A 21,400-nucleotide genomic window follows, 5' to 3' on the forward strand; every position below is an offset into this window, starting at 1 on the left:
AGCTATGCCATTACAAAAGCCATGAAAACAGCTGAAGCATCCGAGGTAGCCAAATTCATCGTGGAAGACTGAATCTTGTGACAGAGATAAACCATCGGTGCAACATTCTCATCATATGACGACTGTCTACCATCCGCAAACCAATGGGCTTACTGAATGCCTCAATAAGACCTTGACCAACATGCTATCAATGTTCGTCAATGCAGGCCACGGTGGTCTCGCGGTTCTAGGCGCGCAGTCCGGAACTGTGCGACTGCTACGGTCGCAGGTTCGAATTCTGCCTTGGGCATGGATGTGTGTGATGTCCTTAGGTTAGTTAGGTTTAAGTAGTTCTAAGTTCTAGGGGACTAATGACCACAGCAGTTGAGTCCCATAGTGCTCAGAGCCATTTGAACCATTTGTTCGTCAATGTCGAACACGGCAACTGGGATGAGGTGCTACCTTTTGTGACATTTGCCTACAACTCTGCCAAACAAGACACCACAGGATTTACGCCATTTTTCCTGGTGCATGGGTGTAAGGCAACTACGATGATGGACTCTGTGTTTCTGTTACATCCTGATGATGTTGATGATGTGGACGATGACTACATTGGCCAGGTGTTAACCAGAGCTAAGGAAGTTCGGCAGTTTGCATGATTCCGCACACTCCAGGCTCAAGAAAACGATCGCTGAAGGTATGACACGAGCCATCGGCCTGTTGTGTACAGGCCTGGTGACCTCGTCTGGATCTTCACTCCTGTTCGGAAGGCTGGTCTCTCTGAGAAGCTCCTCAGGCGCTTCTTTGAAACTTATAATGTTGTAAAACAGTTGTCTGAAGTTACTAATGAAGCTGAAGATTTCGACCCCGACACAAGATGACGAAAGATCAGAGATATGGTCCATGTCCTTCGAATGAAGCCCTACAAGTATCCTGCCACCCAGAGTAAATTCAAAGCTCTGGCAACAGACAACAAGCAGAAAGGTGATGAAAAGCGTAGCAGCAAAAGAAGTTCTAAGAAGATCACCGCCAGAGCGAGCATCAGACATCGTTAGTCAGAGTATGCATGACCGATGACTCGTTCCCGGAATAGGAGGACATAACACCGACATGCTGTTCTCTTAAGGAGGGAGCAATGTCACAGAAGAAGCTATTGAATGGAGGGTCATGAGTTCCAAACTCACCTGGACTGCACCATTTTAACTTGTATATTCATTTCGAGTACTTTCCAGAAGTGTCCACAAATGTCAAGACTCATTGTACCGGAATGTTCTGTGGCTGTATATATACTGTATGTGTTATGGCCAGAAGCAGTTCACTCCCTGCTCTTATATATGCAAGTGCTGAGTAAACCTTCGTTAAGTGAAGTTAGTGTTCATCATTCATCTAATCACACCTTCTTCTACGTGAGAATATTTCTGAAATAGTTACTGAGCTGATGGGACCTAATTCCTGGGCAGATTTCAACTGCACAGGTTGGCACTAACATTTTTCAACACGGATTCGCCAGTTATGAGAAATTCATTTATTCATTTTCAGCTACACTTCTAATACTATGATGTCTTTTGTTCTCAAACGTTCCACTTGTCCATTTATATGTAGTATTTATGTCTCCTGAGTCTGCACTATGTTTTAATTCACATGATGTGAAATGCTCGTCTTGCATGGAGCTCATATTTGTATCCCTCTGCAAGTGACATACTTCCTTGCTTGCATCGATCATTTTTTGGGATTTGTTTGAGTCACAGATCCACATATTCATTTCTAGGCCTCAATATTTCTGATTGTCATTTTATTGCTTCACAGGATGCCTCATTACCGTTTTGAAACAAGGTTTGTATCACTCCGCATCCGCAGATTTTCGTTGTTTCTGGCGATGTATTTCCTGCAGTCACAGTCTTTTTGGCACTTAAGTTCGCTGTTTTCGCTTTGTAATGCTAACAGGTCACCCTTGAGGGATTCAATTTCTTTCTCCAGCACTTGAATAACAGTTTCTTTTCCAATCGCTTCACTTTGGAGATCAACCTTTTCTTCACTTAAGTAGGTCTGTAAACAGTCCTGGCAGCACCACAAAAAATCATCATTTATGAATTTTAGGCTCACTCTTGCACACTTTCCATGTAGCCATGTTCCATGAACAAAGATTTCAAGTGGAGAAGGAATGATAGGAAGAAAAATGAAGGCAAATGCAGAAGTTGATATTATGATTAAAATCATGTGACAAAGGAATGGAATTAAACAATTACATTTAAATCAATTAACTGAATAAAAATGATGATCAAAGTCATTTCGGTTTCCCCCTAGCTGTGTGCTTAGTCAAGATTGGATGGACTGAAAATGTTCATGGGCTTGACGCTCGTCATGGATTGTAATGATGAAACCACCAAGAGAGTTGGAAAATGATGATGTGGACACCTCTGGTAGCACCTGTGTGCCTAATTCAACATCTGGTCGAGGGCTGTAAGATTCAGCATAATTATGTGATAATTCGAGGATATCTCATTTACAGAAGGCTGCCACCTTCGATGAGGTCCAAACCCATACCCTGCTGCATGTGAAGCTGTTATCTCCACTACACCACACAACCATTCTCTTTTGTGCAACTTTTTAATGCTATCAGGTATCACACAAAACTCAAATTCCGCCCCCCCCCCCCCCCCCTCAATTACTCATAAATGAGGGCGCACCAGGGTGAATGGCTGCAGTGTGTGACACATAGGATCTTAACCTACACCACCATGTAGATAGTTTCAAAAAGTCAATCACACTGCTAGGGATGTTTCCTTGTTAGTTTCATTGGTAAATATGCATGCTGCACTACTGCTATATACACCCCAGGGGAGGAAACTACTTTCGAATTGCAAATAGCATCGAACTAGACTGAGGAACAACATCGGTGAGTACTACTGATTCTGTGTCAGTTTTCAGGTGCTTTCAAATCTGATACAGAGGATAGGCAGACCAACTGTCCTATGATAAAACATGGTATCACCACTTGGGACAATCCACCAACTAACCTGTGCTCATATAAAGCGTTCCTGACTGAACAATGTGTAATCTGGGAGAAAGTGGAGATGATTCTGGAAGATGATAAAATTGAGCCTCCAGAGAGTCCTGGGGTCCTTCTGAAAAGGAAGATGGCACATGGCACTTTTGAACTGACTACTAATAACTCAACAAAATCACAAAGAAAGATATCTATCACTTGCTATGCATTGATGACACCCTGGACAGCTTGGAAAGAGCAGAATATCACTCTACTATGGACATGAAGTGAGGCTACTGGCAACTCAATGTTGACGACGCTAACTGGGAAAAGACTGGCTTTGTAACTCCTGATTACCTCTATGAGCTCAAAGTTGGAGTTTTGAATTTGACAATATGTAACACTCCAGCCATGTATGAACATTTGATGGGCAACCCTATTCAACTCCTTTGCTGTCTGCATGACATTGTCATCTTTGAAAGACATTTGGTTGATAACCATGTTGAAGTTTGTTCAGACTGCAGGTCTCTACCTGAAGCTGAAGGTGTGTCTCTACGTCATTCAAGAAATGAAAATTGTGGGGCACCAGTCAATGGCAGTTGGATTTGTACTGATTAAGAGAAAATAAGAGCAGTCACATGTTTTCTGTCTCCTCGACAAGTTCGTGATGTGGGAAGTGTTTTTGACGTATGCGCATACTACCAGCATTTTGCAAGAACTACTGCAGGCCGACACCAGATTTTCCTGAAATGAGGCACAAAAAATATCTTTGCTTGTCATCTCAGTCATTGTTGCATTAAATCACATTACTTCAGAATAGTAGGAAGATCTAGCATTGCTGAGAACTGTAGTAGCCTTGAAGTATGAGGAACTGACCAAAGGATGATTACAGATAATAAATGCAACATTGTATGAAAGGAATTATGATCCAATGGGGCAGAAATGGTTGCTCACTTTCACAGCTAATCTGTTGGCAGGGATCCTGAAATATTTTTGCGACACTCCGAGATCTGGTCACCAGGAATTCTCAAAGACTCTAGACCAAATCAAACACAGGTATCACTGGCCAGGTCTCTGGATACTGTATGAGCCACTGTAAGCAATGCTGGCACATGTGGCACTGTTACCCCCAATCCTGCCTGTAGCAGCATCTTTCCACCAAACTGGTATTGACCACTTGGGGAGTATTCTGAAGTCAACAAATAGGAATTGGTGGATAATAGTCTGTACTGACTACTTCCCCCACTATGCTGTCATCAAAGCTGTGCCGACTGCCAAAGCTCTCTAAATTGCTGACATCCTGAAAGAGGAAACATCAGTTTGAAACACAGAGTATCACACATGATAATCTCTGATTGTATAAAGTTTCCCAGTTGATACTAATATCATAGGTCATTCACAAGATGACAACTGCCCACCAATCACAGACGAATGGTGTCACAGAGCAGTTTAATAAGATTTTGGCAGATATGCTGTTGATGTACATTGGTGTTGAACAAAGATGCTTGGGTACAATGCTGCCTGTCATGACATTCACTTAGAACATAGTGAATTGTGACACTGTGCGTCACACTCTTCTTTCTGCTCTACAGTTGCAAGGCTAAAACAGTAAAGGATACACTGTGTGAAACATCCATCACCAGGACCAAAGAAGCAAGGCAGCTGGCTCGCACATGGTCCACGGACACACAGGAGAATGGCTGAGAGTGCAATAAGGCCAAGCATGGTGCAGTGAGCAACAGCCAGCTGACCCAGTACACAGTGCGTGCGCGGGAAGAAGGACGCTCAGGAGAGTTACTAACACACTGTTTTGGGCTGTGTCATATCTTTTGTCATTCTTTGGGCGTCACATGCATGAAGTTTTGGGTTGTGACCCTTCACCAAGAAAACAAAAGTGCAGAAAACACATCTGTGTTCTCCGTATGAAGCCCTAGTACAGTCCAGAGGCCCAGAGTGTTGATTGCATGTTCAGCGAAAGTGAAGACCCAGTAGTGATTTCGACACAATAATATAGCTTGTCTGTGACATAAAATAAAGCAAAACTAAAAAAATACAGTGGAGTCATAAAAAACAAATTGATATGATGGATGGCATAGAGCTTCATAAAATTAAGTGAAGTGCTTCATAAAATTAAGTGAAGTGGCTGCACATTGCAATACAGTTCTGTTTCATCTGACCTATGTGTCTCTGGCTTTGCCCGTTGATTGTGTTTACAGCTATCCCCATGAGAGTACATAACACCCTTACACACACCCATTATCTACACAGTGTCCTCCTAGAGTTAGTAAGGAGAATTAGAATCAGACAAATACAGATGGCGACTAAATGGAATATGGAGGGATGAATGTTACCCTTTGTGTACAGGAGGTGCTGAACAGTTTACACACAAATAAATAGATTTCTCATAGTAAACACACACACACATCTATGCTGTCACATCATTTGGCGAATAAAGAAACTGGTAAAACAAGGAATAATATCTAACAAACTGCAATTTTAAACAATGGAAAATCCAGGATGCAATATAACAATACCAGAGAAGGAAAGTTGCTACTCACCATATAGCAGAGACGCTGAGTCGCGATAGGCACAACAAAAAGATTCACACAATTATAGCTTTCGGCCATTGAGGCCTTTGTCAGCAGTAGACACACATACACACACGCACACACACACACTCATGCAAACGCAACTTGCCTTTGGCTCTGAAAGCCCATATCAATGATGTTTTATTGAATGCTTTGCATACTGAGATTTGTTGATGGCCCAGCACTGTAATCTGCAGCAATTTGGGGAAGGATTGCACTTCTGTCATGTCAAACGATTCTCTTCAGTCATTGTTGGTCCCATTATTGCATGATCTTTTTCCGGCCAGAACGATGCGGAAGATCTGATGTTTTACCAGATTCCTGATATTCAAGGTACACTCGTCAAATGGTCATATGGGAAAATCCCCACTTCATCACTATGTCCCATCGCTTGTGCACCAGCTATAACACCACATTCAAACTCACTTAACTCTTGATAACCTTCCACTGTAGCAGCAGTAACCAATGTAACAGCAATGCCAGACCCTTGTTGTCTTGTATAAAAGTTGCCGACCATAGTGCCAACTTCTGCCTATTTACGTATCTCTGTATTTGAATATGCATGCGTATACCAGTCTCTTTGGTGCTTCAGTGTCGAATTCATATTTTTACTGTCGATTGTGGTTACAGCTTAGTACAGAAATGGCAAAACAGTGCCACTGAAGGTACTGTGCACTGCCAATGGTTGTCAGAGTCACAAATATAGAAGAAAATGTACCTGCCTTCCCTCCAGCCAAGAAATTACAGTGTACATCTAATATTTCTTTCATGTCTAGAAATCTAGTTAATTTTCATGTATTTCACTTTTTGATCATTCTATAGCATCTATTTGCAACTCTTCCGAATTATACTTGTTAATTTCTGATTGACACATTGTATTTTCTACAGGTGGACTTGGTGGTGAGAAAAACAGGTGGAGTGACACTGCCAAATATCTTAACTCACTTCTTTCAAATGTTGTGGGGGATGTTCTGCTATCAGCAGGAACTGTTGCATACCTTGGTCCCTTCACTGTTGATTTCAGACAGGTAATAACAACTGATGGTCTATGTGAAAACACTATCACAGTTACAAAAATTAACTGAAATCCAATGAGAATAATTTCATGTGTAGCAACATACTGTACTGTCATTTCTCACCTTCAGGCTGCAGGCATTGGCGATGAAATCAGAGTAAACAAGTAAAATATTATTTTTTCTCATTTGGTACCATTGAAACATTTATATATTTTTGTAATTATTTTTTTGGAACTTGCACACATTTGGAAGCTAGATATACACCATCACAGTATTACAATAAATTACTGAAGCAACTGAATGATCTTGTGGTGAAGCAACTGGACCTGAGAAGACGTACATGTATGTTCTATTTGAGAGGCAGTAGACATAAAATACTATGGCAATAACATATGAATTGGACATAAATATTTACAAGCATAATGCTAAAAAGTAACTATCTAGTAAAAGTGATACATAACATCACATGTGTTTCAGTGTACTTACAGTGTCCCTTTGGTGTGTACCAACATATCAAAAGATAATTAATCAGTTCAAGTGACCTTTTGCTGTGATTTCTGTGTTGAATATTGGTTTTCTTGTCCAGAATTCTACTTTCCCAGGCATTTGCTGTTAGCAGAGGTATTCACATGGGCTGCTGCTTCTGAATCGCGAAAGCTAAGAGCACTTCTTGTCAGGATTATCAAATATTCTTGTTGTTGTGATTAAACCTCTTCAGTGTTGCTTTAATTACTCCAACTAAAGGATATTACTGGTGCTTATGCACATCTAGTATAATCAAAATCAGACCCTTTGGTTACAGTGGTCTTGATGATGCAACACATAAGAAAATCAAGAGTAGCTGCCTTATTACAGAACCTTTACTGCTTTGTGAAATTTTGTTGTCAACAGTCTTAGTTCAAAATCTACAGTAACGTTCATAAACATAATACCAGAAGAAGAAATGACTTACATTATCCTTCGTTGAACCATGGTGTAGTACAGAAAGAAGTGATGTGTTCTGCCATAAAAATCTTTGACCTTCTACCAATTGATGTAAAGAATTTAATTGGTAACAGAATAATCCAGAATTTAAACTATGAAACATTTACAGAGACAGATGTAGACTCCAATCGTAATTCATTGGTTACAGATGCGATTCAAATTTAATAATTTATTCATTCATCATGCTCTGTGGAGCCTGTGTAGGAAGTTAACATGTTGCTATGGTCTTCAGTCCAAAGACTGGTTTAATGGATCTCTCCATTCTACCCTACCCTGTGCAGGCCTCTTCATCTCCGAGTAACTACTGCAACCTACGTCCTTCTGAATTTGCTTCCTGTATTCATCTCTTGATTTCTATATATGATTTTTACCCCCACACTTCCTTCCAGTACTAAGTTCTTGATCCCTTAATGTCTCAGAATATGTCCTACCAACTGTTCTCTTCTTCTAGCCAGCTTGTGTCACAAATTCCTCTTCTCCCCAATTCTATTCAGTACCTCCTCATTAGTTACATGATCTATCCATCTAATCTTCAACATTTTTCTGTAGCACCACATTTCACAAGCTTCTATTCTCTTCATGTCCAAACTATTTATCGTCCATGTTTCACTTCCATACATGGCTACACTCCAGTCTGACTGACATATCACTGACAAAACTGTGTGCTTGCTAGTTGCAGACATTGAATATACTGCATTAATAACGTAGGCCCTGTGACAAGAGTTTTGTGAGTGGGCTGATGTTTGTTCCGTTGCAAACATATGGTTTTCACATGTCCTTTCCTACCACAAGCATAGCACTGAGCCTGTCAGGAGGGGCAGTCTTGGCGTTTGTGCCACGTATAACAGTGATAGCTAGACTTAATTCTGTTCGCCTGCGCCGCTGCCTGTTTAGTGAACTGCTGTCATTGCATGGACAGGTGTTGTGTACCCGGCATGGCTAGTGCACGCCACCAGTGCGGAATGGGGCGATCACAACTAAGGCACTCAACCCAACAAACAGCTGCCTGCTCAAATGTAAGAGCCAACAGGGCACTGGAATCATACTGGTCTAGTATTTGCACTACCTGCTGAAGTGATGGATCGGACTCTCTTAAAATCTGTTCTCTGATTTTGAAATCAGGCACATTGTACATGATCATATCATGCAACATTACATCTGAATATAAAGAACTGCAAGCAAGACCAATTTTGGGAAGAACTCGAGGACGCTATTTGCGAGATTCCAGAGCAGTATACAGTCATATTATTGGGTGATTTTAATGCCGAGTTAGGAAAAGAATGGAAGTATAAATATATAGTGGGGGAATACCAATCTCACATGCGCACTAACAGAAATGGAGAATTACTTTTGGGATTCTGTAAAGCATTTAACCTAGTAATGAAATTAGTAGCCTTTAAGCATCTACCAAGAAAACAGTAGACATAGACTTCACCCAATAAACTCCTAGGCGAGTTTCAAGTAGATCATGTGGCCATTTGAAGAAAGTCCTGTAGAGAAGTCCAGAATGTGAGAGTGTTAAGAGGGGCAAACGTGGACTCAGACCACTACCTCTCAAAATTAAAGTTCTAAATTCTACCTAGGAATACAAGAAAGTCTCAAACTCCCACACTTACCAAGTTTGACGCAGAAAAACTGAAAACCTGCAATATGCTTACAAAGAGAATGTAAAAGCTTGATCATGAATGCAACAACTGGGACCACCTAAGGGACAAATTAGTAAAAGCCGCAACAGAAAGAAAGATGAATGGTGGACAAGTACCTGCGACCAAGTGATCACAAAGAGACATGCAGCTTGGCTAATATGGAGCTCACAGAAGTCTGAAACAAGTAAGGAGAAGTTCATAGAACAGCACCGGCTAACTGCCAAAACCATCAGGCAGGTTAAGCATCAGTACACTCAGGACCAACTGACTCAATTTGATGAAGATTTAAAGAAGAATAACACTAGAAACATTTACCAAACTTTCATGCAAAACCTTAGAAGTTATGCCCCACCCAGTTTTCACTTCAGAGGATCAGATGTAAACATAGCCTATAATGACAAAGACAACTGCTGCATATTGGCCACATATTTTGAGAATCTCCTCAACTGTGAGTCCCCTAAAACCTCCTTTATCTATCAAGACAGTCCCAGCCAACCAAACACTCACCTTCCAACAGAAGAAGAAGAAGAAGAAGAAGAAGAAGAAAAAGTGAAAAACATCATACAATCCCTGAAGAATAACAAAGCACCAGGAGAAGATGCTATAGTTGCAGAGCTATAGAAGCAGGCTGGAGACAAAGCAATCAGCAAGTTGACCGACATCCTACGGAACATTTGGGATACTGAGAAGTTACGAGATGACTGGACATCTTCTCTGATCCACCCCTTACACTTGAAGGGTGATTTGACTGACTTCAACAATTATAGAGGCATCTTCATTCGCCTATAAGATATTATCTAAGGCATTATTGAACAGAGCCGAACCTCAATTTGACCCAAAACTTGGAGATTATCAGGGTGGTTTTAGAAAAGGATGTTACTGTGCTGAACAGATCCTTAGCTTGAAGTCGGTATTAAGTCAAATTTAACTAGCAAATAAACAGTACTTTTGTTGACATCAAGAAAGCAACAATTCAATCAACAGACATCAGCATCAAATCCTTCAAAGTCAAAGAAAACTATCAGCATGGCTTTGACATTTGAACTGATCCATCATGCTTTTTTTTTTTTTTTTTTTTTTTTTTTGGTCATGGAGAACCCTTCCTGGCCCATCATCAAGATTGACCCTTAGTCTGAACATCATAACTCACACCCATGTCTCATCACCGACAGCCAGTCTTCGAGTGGCCCAGACAGTTTCCTTGATGTTCCTGACATGAACTTTGGCAGTAGATGTCGAAGAGTGTGCTGAATGAGTCATCTTTAACTTCCGTATGGCCATTTTTAAACTGTGTGAACCATTCATAACACTGAGTACAGCTTAAGCACTCATCAACATACGCTTCCCACATCATCTGGTGTGTCTCTAAAAGTTTTATCAAGTTTCTTGCAAAATTTAATGGAGGCGCTTTGCTCCTCTTGTTCTGCCATCTCAAGATTCACATACTGTGCCACACAATGTTCTACTCAATACAGCAGTGAACAATAACTAACAGACATAAACAATGAAACTTCCAGCAGTTTTAAACACAGGTATGTGTCAGGATGCTAACAGCATTTCACTCCAACATGCCATTGGTGCGAAACTACAAAAGTTTCAGAATTTTTTTAACATACCTCTTACAAGCTTCAAGTGTTAATCAAAATAATCTTCAGGAAACATACCCTATAATCTGAAATGGCTCTGAATATATATTCTGGATTAACTACAGCATTTTACTTGTATTTATCTTTACATTTTCTTTTCCTTCTGGCTGGTAGTTACAACTCCAGTTGATAAATTCACAAAAATTGGAGTGCACGAGTTGCAAAAATGGTTTTTGGACTTATCTCTCCCAAAAAGCAAACTCGACTCTACTCTGCTGCATCTGTCTATCCCAAGCTGTGCAGCAGCAAAGAGTAACTAGTGTTTCATGGAGTAACTTACTTCACTTGTAGGGAAAGATAACTTTGGTCCACTACACACAGCTGTCATGCTGATTCTTTAATGTTCACATATAATTTGGTCTGTGCTTCGACATGTAGGCTCTTTTCCATGTACTCCCACTCCCTGCGATATAGTTATGAAGTTTGTGATCCAGTTCAAAAATAACAGTGAAGTGTATATCTACAAGACTACAAGAAAGGATGATCTTTACCATTCTGGGTTAAATGTGACTTTAACACAGAAAGGGGTGAATTATGCTCCTACAAAAACATTTGGTCATTTGCCAAATAGCTTTAAAAGTCTGACAGATAGCCAACTAACTTTTAAAAACAAATTAAAAGAATTTCTGAATGACAACTCCTTCAACTCAATAGATGAATTTTTAGATTGAAGTAGCAATTGAAAGAAAAGTTACTTTGTGTATAGAAAACTTATGTTCAAGTGACACGTTCCACATAATTACATAATGTCGTATTCATGATCTATGGAACAGGTATTAATGCAATGTAAACTGCATTAGCTCCCCCATGGGAGTGAAGTTTTAGTGACCTAGCACTTGGCTATCACTTCATGCATTTGGTCCCTGTTTGTAATTACTTTCAAGGGTTCATTTATTTATGTCACTGAATTAAACATTGTTCATTGCGGTGTCTAAAATAGTTCTTTTTTGCATTCTGTGTTGATTGTAACATTCCTAATTATATTGCCATTCTTTAGACTGAATATTTGGAAGTAGCTTGTTTCTTCTTTCCCATTAGCTCCTGCCCCCAGGGACTGGTTACACTGAACCACCAGCCTACTCATTCACTAGCTTTTTCCTAAGGAAAACCCTGAAACTAGGCTGGTTAGTCTTGGTTTACAATGTAATGGCCAAGACTGATCAGCTCCAACAGAATTTCTCCAATATTTCACCTGTTACATTCATCATTTATGTGGTTAGTTTTGAAATTGCAAAAAATAATACTAAATTACACACAAGAAATTATACAAAATTAATACTACTTAAATTAGAGGACCGGAACTTAAATAGTGGCAACTATTTATTCATAACCAATACAAAAGAATTACATGTTTGCACCTGTTACTGTCCTTCAGAGTAGTCACCAGCATTGTGTAGAACCCGTTGCCAGTGATGTGGAAGGTGTAGTATACCGTTAGCAGAGCCTGTTCTGTTGATGGTGCGAATGGTGCAGTCTACTGCCTGTCGAATCTCTGGAACAGTTCTGAAGCGAATGCCACAAGGTAGTTCCTTCATCTTTGGAGTCAAATCAAAGTCACCAGGACTTAAGTCCGGGGAGTGATGGGTGGGTTGCGCAGAAAGCGTTGCCGCTTCTTTCACAAAGGTGGTCACAGGTGATGCTCCAGAAACAAACAGTAATATGACTTAAGTCTTTGTGACTTTGATTTGATTCTGAAGATGAAGGAACCACTTCACGGCATTTGCTTCAGAACTGTTCGAGATATTCGACAGGCAGTAGACCGCTCCATTCCCACCATCAACAGAACAGGCTCTGCTAATGGTATACTATGCCTTCCACATCGCTGATAATGGGCTCTACACATTGCTGTTGACTGCTTAGAAGGACAGTAACAGGTGCAAACATGTAACTCTTTTGTATCAGTTGTGAATAAATAGTTGCTACCATTTAAGTTCCAACCCTTTTATACACATAATAATAGTGTCTCTAGTGTGGTTTTTGGCCCAAAGTTTCTGGTTGAATCAAAATTGTCATAATACAATTAAAATAGTCATTTGAAATCTTCAATCTTGGAACATGTGGTGATGTATCAATGTTGATGTGATGTCAGGTAGAGAAGAGACCAGTATGAGGTAAGGGTGTGTAGGCCTGCAGGGACCGGTGTGGCATGGAGCTGTGTGTCACACCAACTGCAGTGGTATGGATTACGTGCAACATAATTTCAAAACTGTATGTGGGTTTCATCATTTTAAGGCTGAAAGACAAATTATTATGTTGCATCACAGGTTGATCATTTATTGAACCAGCAGATTTGGGTTGGTTGTCAGGTTCTCTCACATATCTACATTAATTCTTCTTTCTTGTATGTTATTGTTCTCCTTTTATCAAATCTCCACTGAAAACTGTATTCTTCATAGTGGATTGATATTTTTGCGCACTTATCTTTTGTTAGGTGCTATTCCTATTACCTTTCAAATTACATACTTTAACCACTTGCCATTCACCCCGTGCATATTCCAATTAAGAGGTGTCATCTCACTGTTTTTTGTTGCTCATTATTTGTTGTCACTCTCTTTCATTCACATTTTTGTACATTGTTATTACTTTATCTGCTTCTCTGTATTTCTTCTTCGGTACCTTTTCATCTCCTAATCATGGTACTTCTTCAGATCTTGATGCAGGTTGAGACCTATTATTCATCAACTTCTGGGATATGCTGATATGCTCCAGAATGTGGAATTCTTAGTTTCTCAAAAGGCTCAAAAACAGTAGTTTCCACTTCTTGTTAAGTCTATGCAATAATGAAGAGCAAGAATATATTCATGAAAGTATTCTTTCCACAATTCTAAACTGCTGTGGGCCAATATGTTCCTTATTATATTCTATATTCCTCTTTATAGCTGTATCTGTCATGTTGATCAGAGCTTGCTTAATTTTTTATTCCTGAGAAATCCCATCATCTTCTGCTTACGATATATGTTTTATCCATTCATTCTTTTTCTTCCTCCCAAACATCAGTTGTGCCAAGGTGTCATGGTAGGGGGCATATGGTTCATTATTTCTTCAAAATTCTTTGAATAGTCTACCCAAAAAGTCTGTTTTTTTGTGACAGTAGGTCTACATAAATCTGGTGAGCTCTCTAAATATTCTTTCCTATGGACTGGCTTCTAGCTGGTAATGAGCAGTAGGTATTTTTGTAATCTTGTGATGTGCCCTAGTTGTCCTGTACTGCGAACATGTAGAGTTTGAGGTGTTATCAGATAAAATGACTCATGATTTTCCACATGCAGAATATAATCATTCAAAAGATGATTAGAGGTGGGCCTGCTGGTCACAGTTTTAAGTGGATATACTCATAGGGATTTTGAAAATAAATCAAAAAGTGTGACCACAAACATAGACACACAGAATATTGTGTAGTTTCTTTGGAATAATTGAGTTAGCAGTCCCTTGATACCCTGACTATTAAGTTTTTCCTTTCAACATATTATGCACTACTTCAAAATATGCTGCACAATTCTTCTTGGATTGTGAAAATAACAATACATTCTTAACTTACTGCCACCTTTCAGAACTGCAAAATGTTCCCAAGTCTAATGGGTGTGCCATATTAAACTCTCTTCATGTTCAATTGTTAGAACTATCACTTTTTCTATGAAAAAGTACCACATTGTCTATTTTGTAACATTTTATTTTACTTACTAGAGACCATTTCAGATGGGAATAGGCCATTTCAGATCCAAATCCTGTAATTTTGACATTTCTGTAAATAATTCTAAATAGTAACACTGGCACACTATCTTTCACTGGCAGTACAGGAAATTCTGTCATATTTTTCTTCCAAGGTTCTAAATCTTATGTTGATGAAGACAAAGCATCTGCAATGATGTCATGGATAATGCGAAAGTTGTATTCTTGTTAGGTGAGAGTCCATCTAACAAATTCAGCTGTAACAACATACATGTTTGTAAAAACCTCAGGGCTTAATGGTATGTATACAACAGTGTTTTCACTCTCTACAAGTAGTAATTAAATTTTCAAAATGCCTAGACAACGCCCAATGTTTCTTCACAGTTTATATGACCTGGGACCACTGAGAGATCTGGGAATAACCTGGGAATTTTTTCATCCAGGAGAAAACTGGGAAAAACCCAGGAATTTTTTAGTAATCCGTGAATTTCTCATTGTTTTAGTTTTCAGTTAAATTTTTGTAGTTTTGACTGGTAATCACCAATACTCTAACAAAGGATATTACTGTATCCTCCTATTGCAGAATAATACTGCAGCAATAAAACATGAATAAGAGGAAAAAAAATAAAACTTAAGTTACAAAGGAAATGCACCGTATACAACAACGAAACACAGTACTCATACAAGCATCTGCCAATAGCAAAATGTGTCAAAGGCTTTAGGAAGATTATGCAATGCTTCATAACAACAAATTACCTCCGATGAGTGCGGCGTCACAATTGTTTACCTTAGATTCATTTGAGCAGTTGTGTACAGGCTCTTCTGCATGGGCTGTTGAGTCGTGTATGGGTAGTACCTTCTCCTGCTTCTGGATACTGAAGTGTGCCTGTTAGCTGTACAAGCAGTAGCAGCAAACAGCCAGATGCTACCTGGAAAAATTTTATTATCACGCCCAAGCTACCAGATTACTTCATGTATTATATTCTGTCGTGTTATAAAAAATGACTATTTGTGCAAAAACAGCCATGTTAATTTGATGTATTTTACAATGGCTGCAATATTAGAAGGGCCTCTATCGTTTTCTCTAGCAGACAGTGACAAAATAGATGTAAATGAATCGAGAAACCACACCAGTCTTGGCTACTATTTGTACTAACAGCTTTTGCATTATTAGATAATGACATTTTGATTTTTCATGTAGCAAAACATTTGACGAACTTCGATGAGGTAATAGACTCTTTTGCAGAAAGGAAAGCACACCATGTAAAGCTATAGCAAGATAGACAGAAATAAGACAGAAATATTTGCTCAGACCTAAGACTTGAAGAAATGTATAGTGTCTTGCTTGTTTCTTGTCTTTACTGGTTTTATGTATCCTATATTGAATTTTATGTCATACAAAACAGCAAGTTATTAGCTAGTAGGCGATAAATAGTCCAAATTTTGTGAAGAGTCATTGCTCTGCCAGTTACAAATAATCCCATCCAGTATTAATTGTGAGGGTTTTTTTATATTTGTTTTTTTTTTTTTTTAAATAGAAAAAAAAGAGGGGTAGGATGTCAAACCTCTCCTGAATATAGTTTGATGGCATCAATTACAAAATATACATGTTTCAATTCCACAAAACAAAATACAGTGACGTGCAGTAGGATAATACTGTGTGAAGAGGCATGGCACTGCTCTTTGGCACAGCTACAACCAAATAACATGTCTTACATATCCTCGAACATATATGTTTCATGTATCAGACTCTGCAGAAACATGTGTGCTAGAAAATGAACATGTTCTTGAAAAGTCCTATCTCAAACACTCGCAGAAGGGGGGACACACTATCTAGTATTGCCCCGGTTCAGAAATATCGTAAACCTGTGGCTGATGCGCAGAGCAATCTGAGGTGTGCTGGAGAGGTGGGTAGTCTCCATGTCACCCGTGTTTACGTTTAGTAATTTTGCTGCTTCCTCTTCCTTTACTGCTCTCGCATCAAATAAAAACAGAATAGATTTCTGTGGTCAGTAGCTATCAAGTAAATTAAAATACACTCACTTAATTTTGGAAGGCTTAAATGTGTTTTTAGCATTAATCATCTTGCAGAACGATGAAGGTTGTTTTTTTTTTTTATTTGCTACAGAAATTTGGCTTTTCTTACTCTTTTCTTTATTTGAAACGAAGCGTTAATTCCACACTATTAGCTATTTCAACTGTTTGCAGCATTTGAAGTGTACATTTTCATGCTCTGGTAAGTATGGCATTATGCCATAATAAAAAACCAAACATGAGATAATACAATACTGGTACTCCAAGAAAATTTACGTCCCAAAAAGCACACTGAAAAGTTTATTATCAGGTCGAGGCCTTCTTCATAGGGAGTCTGGACATATGAGTGTGCACTTTAAGCCGGATCACGCATTTTAGTATGGTTCATGAAATTCTGATGCTCTTGGAGTATCCACTGATGTCTTGCATCTTTTATGTCATAATGTAAGATCTTTTAATGTTTTACACCTACGAACATTACGAGTTTTCTATGTCATCATAGCTGCACAAGCACAGTTATTCCTGCTATCTGGCGCTTTCTGGCAGCTGCTGGAACAAACCTGTTTGTAACAGTTTGTGGGAAAATATTTCAAATGGTGATTTGAAAAGTGTTATTGTCAAAGTAAGTTTCTTTTTATGCAATATGAACTATATGTGAGAATGTACGATGAATTTCTTAAATCACAGAGCATTTGACTCTCATTTAAAAATCAATTCTTTGATGATTAGCCAGTTAGAAGAATTTCGAGCCCAGAAGATCAGACATTTATGTTGTTATTAAATATTTTACTGGCCTATTTATGTGTTGTTGTTGTTGTTGTTGTTGTGGTCTTCAGTCTTGAGACTGCTTTGATGCAGCTCTCCATGCTACTCTATCCTGTGCAAGCTGCTTCATCTCCCAGTACGTACTGCAGCCTATGTCCTTCTGAATCTGCTTAGTGTATTCATCTCTTGGCCTCCCTCTATGATTTTTACCCTCCACGCTGCCCTCTAATACTAAATTGGTGATCCCTTGATGCCTCAGAACATGTCCTACCAACTGATCCCATCTTCTAGTCAAGTTGTGCCACAAACTCCTCTTCTCCCCAATTCTATTCAATACCTCCTCATTAGTTATACTATCTACCCATCTAATCTTCAGCATTCTTCTGTAGCACCACATTTTGAAAGCTTCTATTCTCTTCTTGTCCAAACTATTTATTGTCTGTGTTTCATTTCCATACATGGCTACACTCCATACAAATAGTTTCAGAAAGGACTTCCTGACACTTAAATCTGTACTCAATGTTAACAAATTTCTCTTCTTCAGAAACGCTTTCCTTGCCATTGCCAGTCTACATTTTATACCCTCTCTACTTCGACCATCATCAGTTATTTTGCTCCCCAAATAGCAAAACTCCTTTACTACTTTAAGTGTCTCATTTCCTACTCTAATTCCCTCATCATCACCCAACTTAATTCGACTACATTTCATTATCCTCGTTTTGCTTTTGTTGATGTTCATCTTATACCCTCCTTTCAAGAACTGTCCATTCCATTCAACAGCTCTTCCAAGTCCCTTGCTGTCTATGACAGAATTACTATGTCATCAGCGAACCTCAAAGTTTTTATTTCTTCTCCATGGATTTTAATACCTACTCCAAACTTTTCTTTTGTTTCCTTTACTGCTTGCTCAATATACAGATTGAATAGCATCAGGGAGAGGCTACAACCCTGTCTCACTCCCTTCCCAACCGCTGCTTCCCTTTCTTGACCCTCAACTCTTATAACTGCTATCTGGTTTTTGTACAAATTGTAAATAGCCTTTCGCTCCCTGTATTTTACCCCTGCCACCTTCAGAATTTGAAAGAGAGTATTCCAGTCAACATTGTCAAAAGCTTTCTCTAAGTCTACAAATGCTAGAAATGTAGGTTTGCCTTTCTTTAATCTATTTTCTAAGATAAGTCATAGGGTCAGTATTGCCTCACGTGTTCCAACAATTCTACGGAATCCAAACTGATCTTCGCCAAGATCAGCTTGTACGTTTTTCCATTTGTCTGTAAAGAATTCGTGTTAGTATTTTTCAGCCGTATCTTGTGAAACTGATAGTTCGGTAATTTTCACATCTGTCGACACCTGCTTTCTTTGGGATTGGAATTATTATATTCTTCTAGAAGTCTGAGGTAATTTCGCCTGTCTCATTCATCTTGCTCACCAGATGGTAGAGTTTTGTCAGGACTGGCTCTCCCAAGGCTATCAGTAGTTCTAATGGAATGTTGTCAACTCCCGGGGCCTTGTTTCGCCTTAGGTCTGTCAGTGCTCTGTCGAACTCTTCACGCAGTATTGTATCTCCCATTTCATATTCATCTACATCCTCTTCCATTTCCATAATATTGTCCAAAACTACATCAACCTTGTATAGACCCTATATACTCCTTCCACCTTTCTGCTTTCACATCTTTGCTTAGAACTGGGTTTCCATCTGAGCTCTTGATATTCATACAAGTGGTTCTCTTTTCTCCAGAGGTCTCTTTAATTTTTCTGTAGGCAATATCTATTTTACCCCTAGTGAGGTAAGCCTCTACATCCTTACATTTGTCCTCTAGCAATCCCTGCTTAGCCATTTTGCACTTCCTGTCGATCTCATTTTTGAGACGTTTGTATTCCTTTTTTCGTGCTTCATTTACTGCATTTTTATATTTTCCCCTTTCATCAATTAAATTCACTATTTCTTCTGTTGCACAAGGATTTCTACTAGCCCTCGTCTTTCTACCTACTTGATCCTCTGCTGCCTTCACTAATTCATCCCTCAGAGCCACCTATTCTTCTTCTACTGTATTTCTTTCCACCATTCCTGTCAATTCTTCCCTTATGCTCTCCCTGAAACTCTCTACAACCTCTGGTTCTTTCAGTTTATCCAGGTCCCATCTCCTTAAATTCCCACCTTTTTGCAGTTTTTTTCAGTTTCAATCTACAGTTCATAACCAATAGATTGTGGTCAGAGTCCACATCTGCCCCTGGAAATGTCTTACAATTTAAAACCTGGCTCCTAAATCTCTGTCTTACCATTATATAATGTATCTGAAACCTTCTAGTATCTCCAGTGTTCTTCCATGTATACAACCTTCTTTCAGGATTCTTGAACCAAGTGTTAGCTATGATTAAGTTATGCTGTGTGCAAAATTCTACCAGGTGGCTTCCTCTTTCATTTCTTCCCCCCAGTCCATATTTACCTACTACGTTTCCTTCTCTTCCTTTTCCTACTATCGAATTTTTGTCTCCCTTCGCTATCTGAATAATTTCTTTTATCTCCTCATACATTTCTTCAATTTCTTCGTGTGTGTTTTTAACCAAGAAATACGGATTTTTTTTTTCCTTGTCCATATATACGCCTTATCCTAGTACTGCAGCAGTGTATATCTGTGATAATGTATGATTGGGAAATGCAACTGAACAAAACTTTATTTTCTCCTCAAATTTCCATAACTTGAATAGGCAGATGCCTAATCCTACAACAGATGAATCTGGTATGTCTAAGTAATATAGAAGAGTGGCATTCTTGAGGTCATGTTTGATTTCTTCAAATGCCAATTGGCATTCAGCCATCCAGTGCCAGTATAAATTGTTTCAGAATAAACTTATAAAAATTAGGCATTCTTTAATTGGTTGGACATGAATCTCATAAAAACAAGGTTAGTTCAAGAAAACCCTCCAGTTGTTTCTTCATTTTGTTACTGGAAAATTCTTCATACCTAGCTTGTATTTTCTCAGAATCTGGAAGAGTATCCTTTGACTCTATCATATATCCCACAATTTTTATTTTTTTCGAGGCAGAATTGGAGTTTTTGTAACTTGGGTCACAGTAAATAATCTAAGGCTGAGATACATGTGTCAGCACTTAGTTTTGACTCAAATGACAGAACTTTGGATTAAGAGTGGAAAATCCAGGATGGAATTTAACAATATTATGAGAAGGAAAGTTGCTACTCAGCACCACACACGCGCACACACACACACGCACACACACACACACACACACACACACACACACACACACACATACGTGCAAACACAATTCGCACACACTACTGCAGTCTCAGGCAAATGAAACCACACTGCGAGCAGCAGCACCATTGCATGATGGGAGTGGCCACTGGGTGGGGCTAAGGAGGAGGTTGGGATGGGGAAGGGGGGGGGGGATAGTATGGTGGGGGTGGCAGACAGTGAAGTGCTGCAGGTTAGACAGTAGACAGTGGGCAGAGTGTGGCTGGGTGGGGGGGGGGGGGGAATTCAGCAACAGGGTGATGCACTTGTTTCGTGGCCACATTTTGCCAGTGGCCATTCATGTGAACAGACAGCTTGTTGGTTGTCACGCATACATAGAATGCACTACAGTGCCTGCAGCCTAGTTTGTAGACCACATGATTGGTTTCGTAGGTAGGCCTGCCTTTGATGGGATAGGTGATGTTAGTGACTGGACTGGACTAGGTGGTGGTGGGAGGATGTATGGGACAGGTCTTGCATCTAGGTCTAGAACTTTAAATTTCTACCCACATAAACAAATGTTTTGTATTGTCTAGATTCCTCTTCCAGGCTTACCAGCCAATATGAAGTTTTTCAGTCTGTACTGGTCAAGTATTGCACTCCATGGAATCACTACATAAGCTTGTCACCATTTTCTGAGTGATCCCACACTGGTATTATAATCTTGTTTATCTCACATGCGTACTGCACTAATCTTACTTTGCCTCTTGGTTTCAATGCAACTGGGAGTGGGCTGCAGTATAGGCTTGTAATGGTTCTATTACATTCCATGGCAACATGCTTTTGATGTCCTCTCCAAACAGCTACTTGTTGATGCCAAAGAATCAAG

General features: G+C 39.4%; 1 protein-coding gene across 1 annotated transcript in view; it reads left to right on the plus strand.

Annotated features, from left to right (window-relative positions):
- LOC124776158 (dynein axonemal heavy chain 3) overlaps window positions 1–21,400 on the plus strand; it is a 1,197,897-nt gene that overhangs the window by 804,487 nt on the left and 372,010 nt on the right. The window contains exon 48 of the mRNA XM_047250998.1: window positions 6,442–6,581. Within this exon, the coding sequence (XP_047106954.1) occupies window positions 6,442–6,581 (140 nt within the window). The remainder of the gene's footprint in view (window positions 1–6,441; window positions 6,582–21,400) is intronic.

Source organism: Schistocerca piceifrons, chromosome 2 (genome assembly GCF_021461385.2).
Source record: "Schistocerca piceifrons isolate TAMUIC-IGC-003096 chromosome 2, iqSchPice1.1, whole genome shotgun sequence".
In the NCBI taxonomy this organism is placed as follows: Eukaryota; Metazoa; Arthropoda; class Insecta; order Orthoptera; family Acrididae; genus Schistocerca; species Schistocerca piceifrons.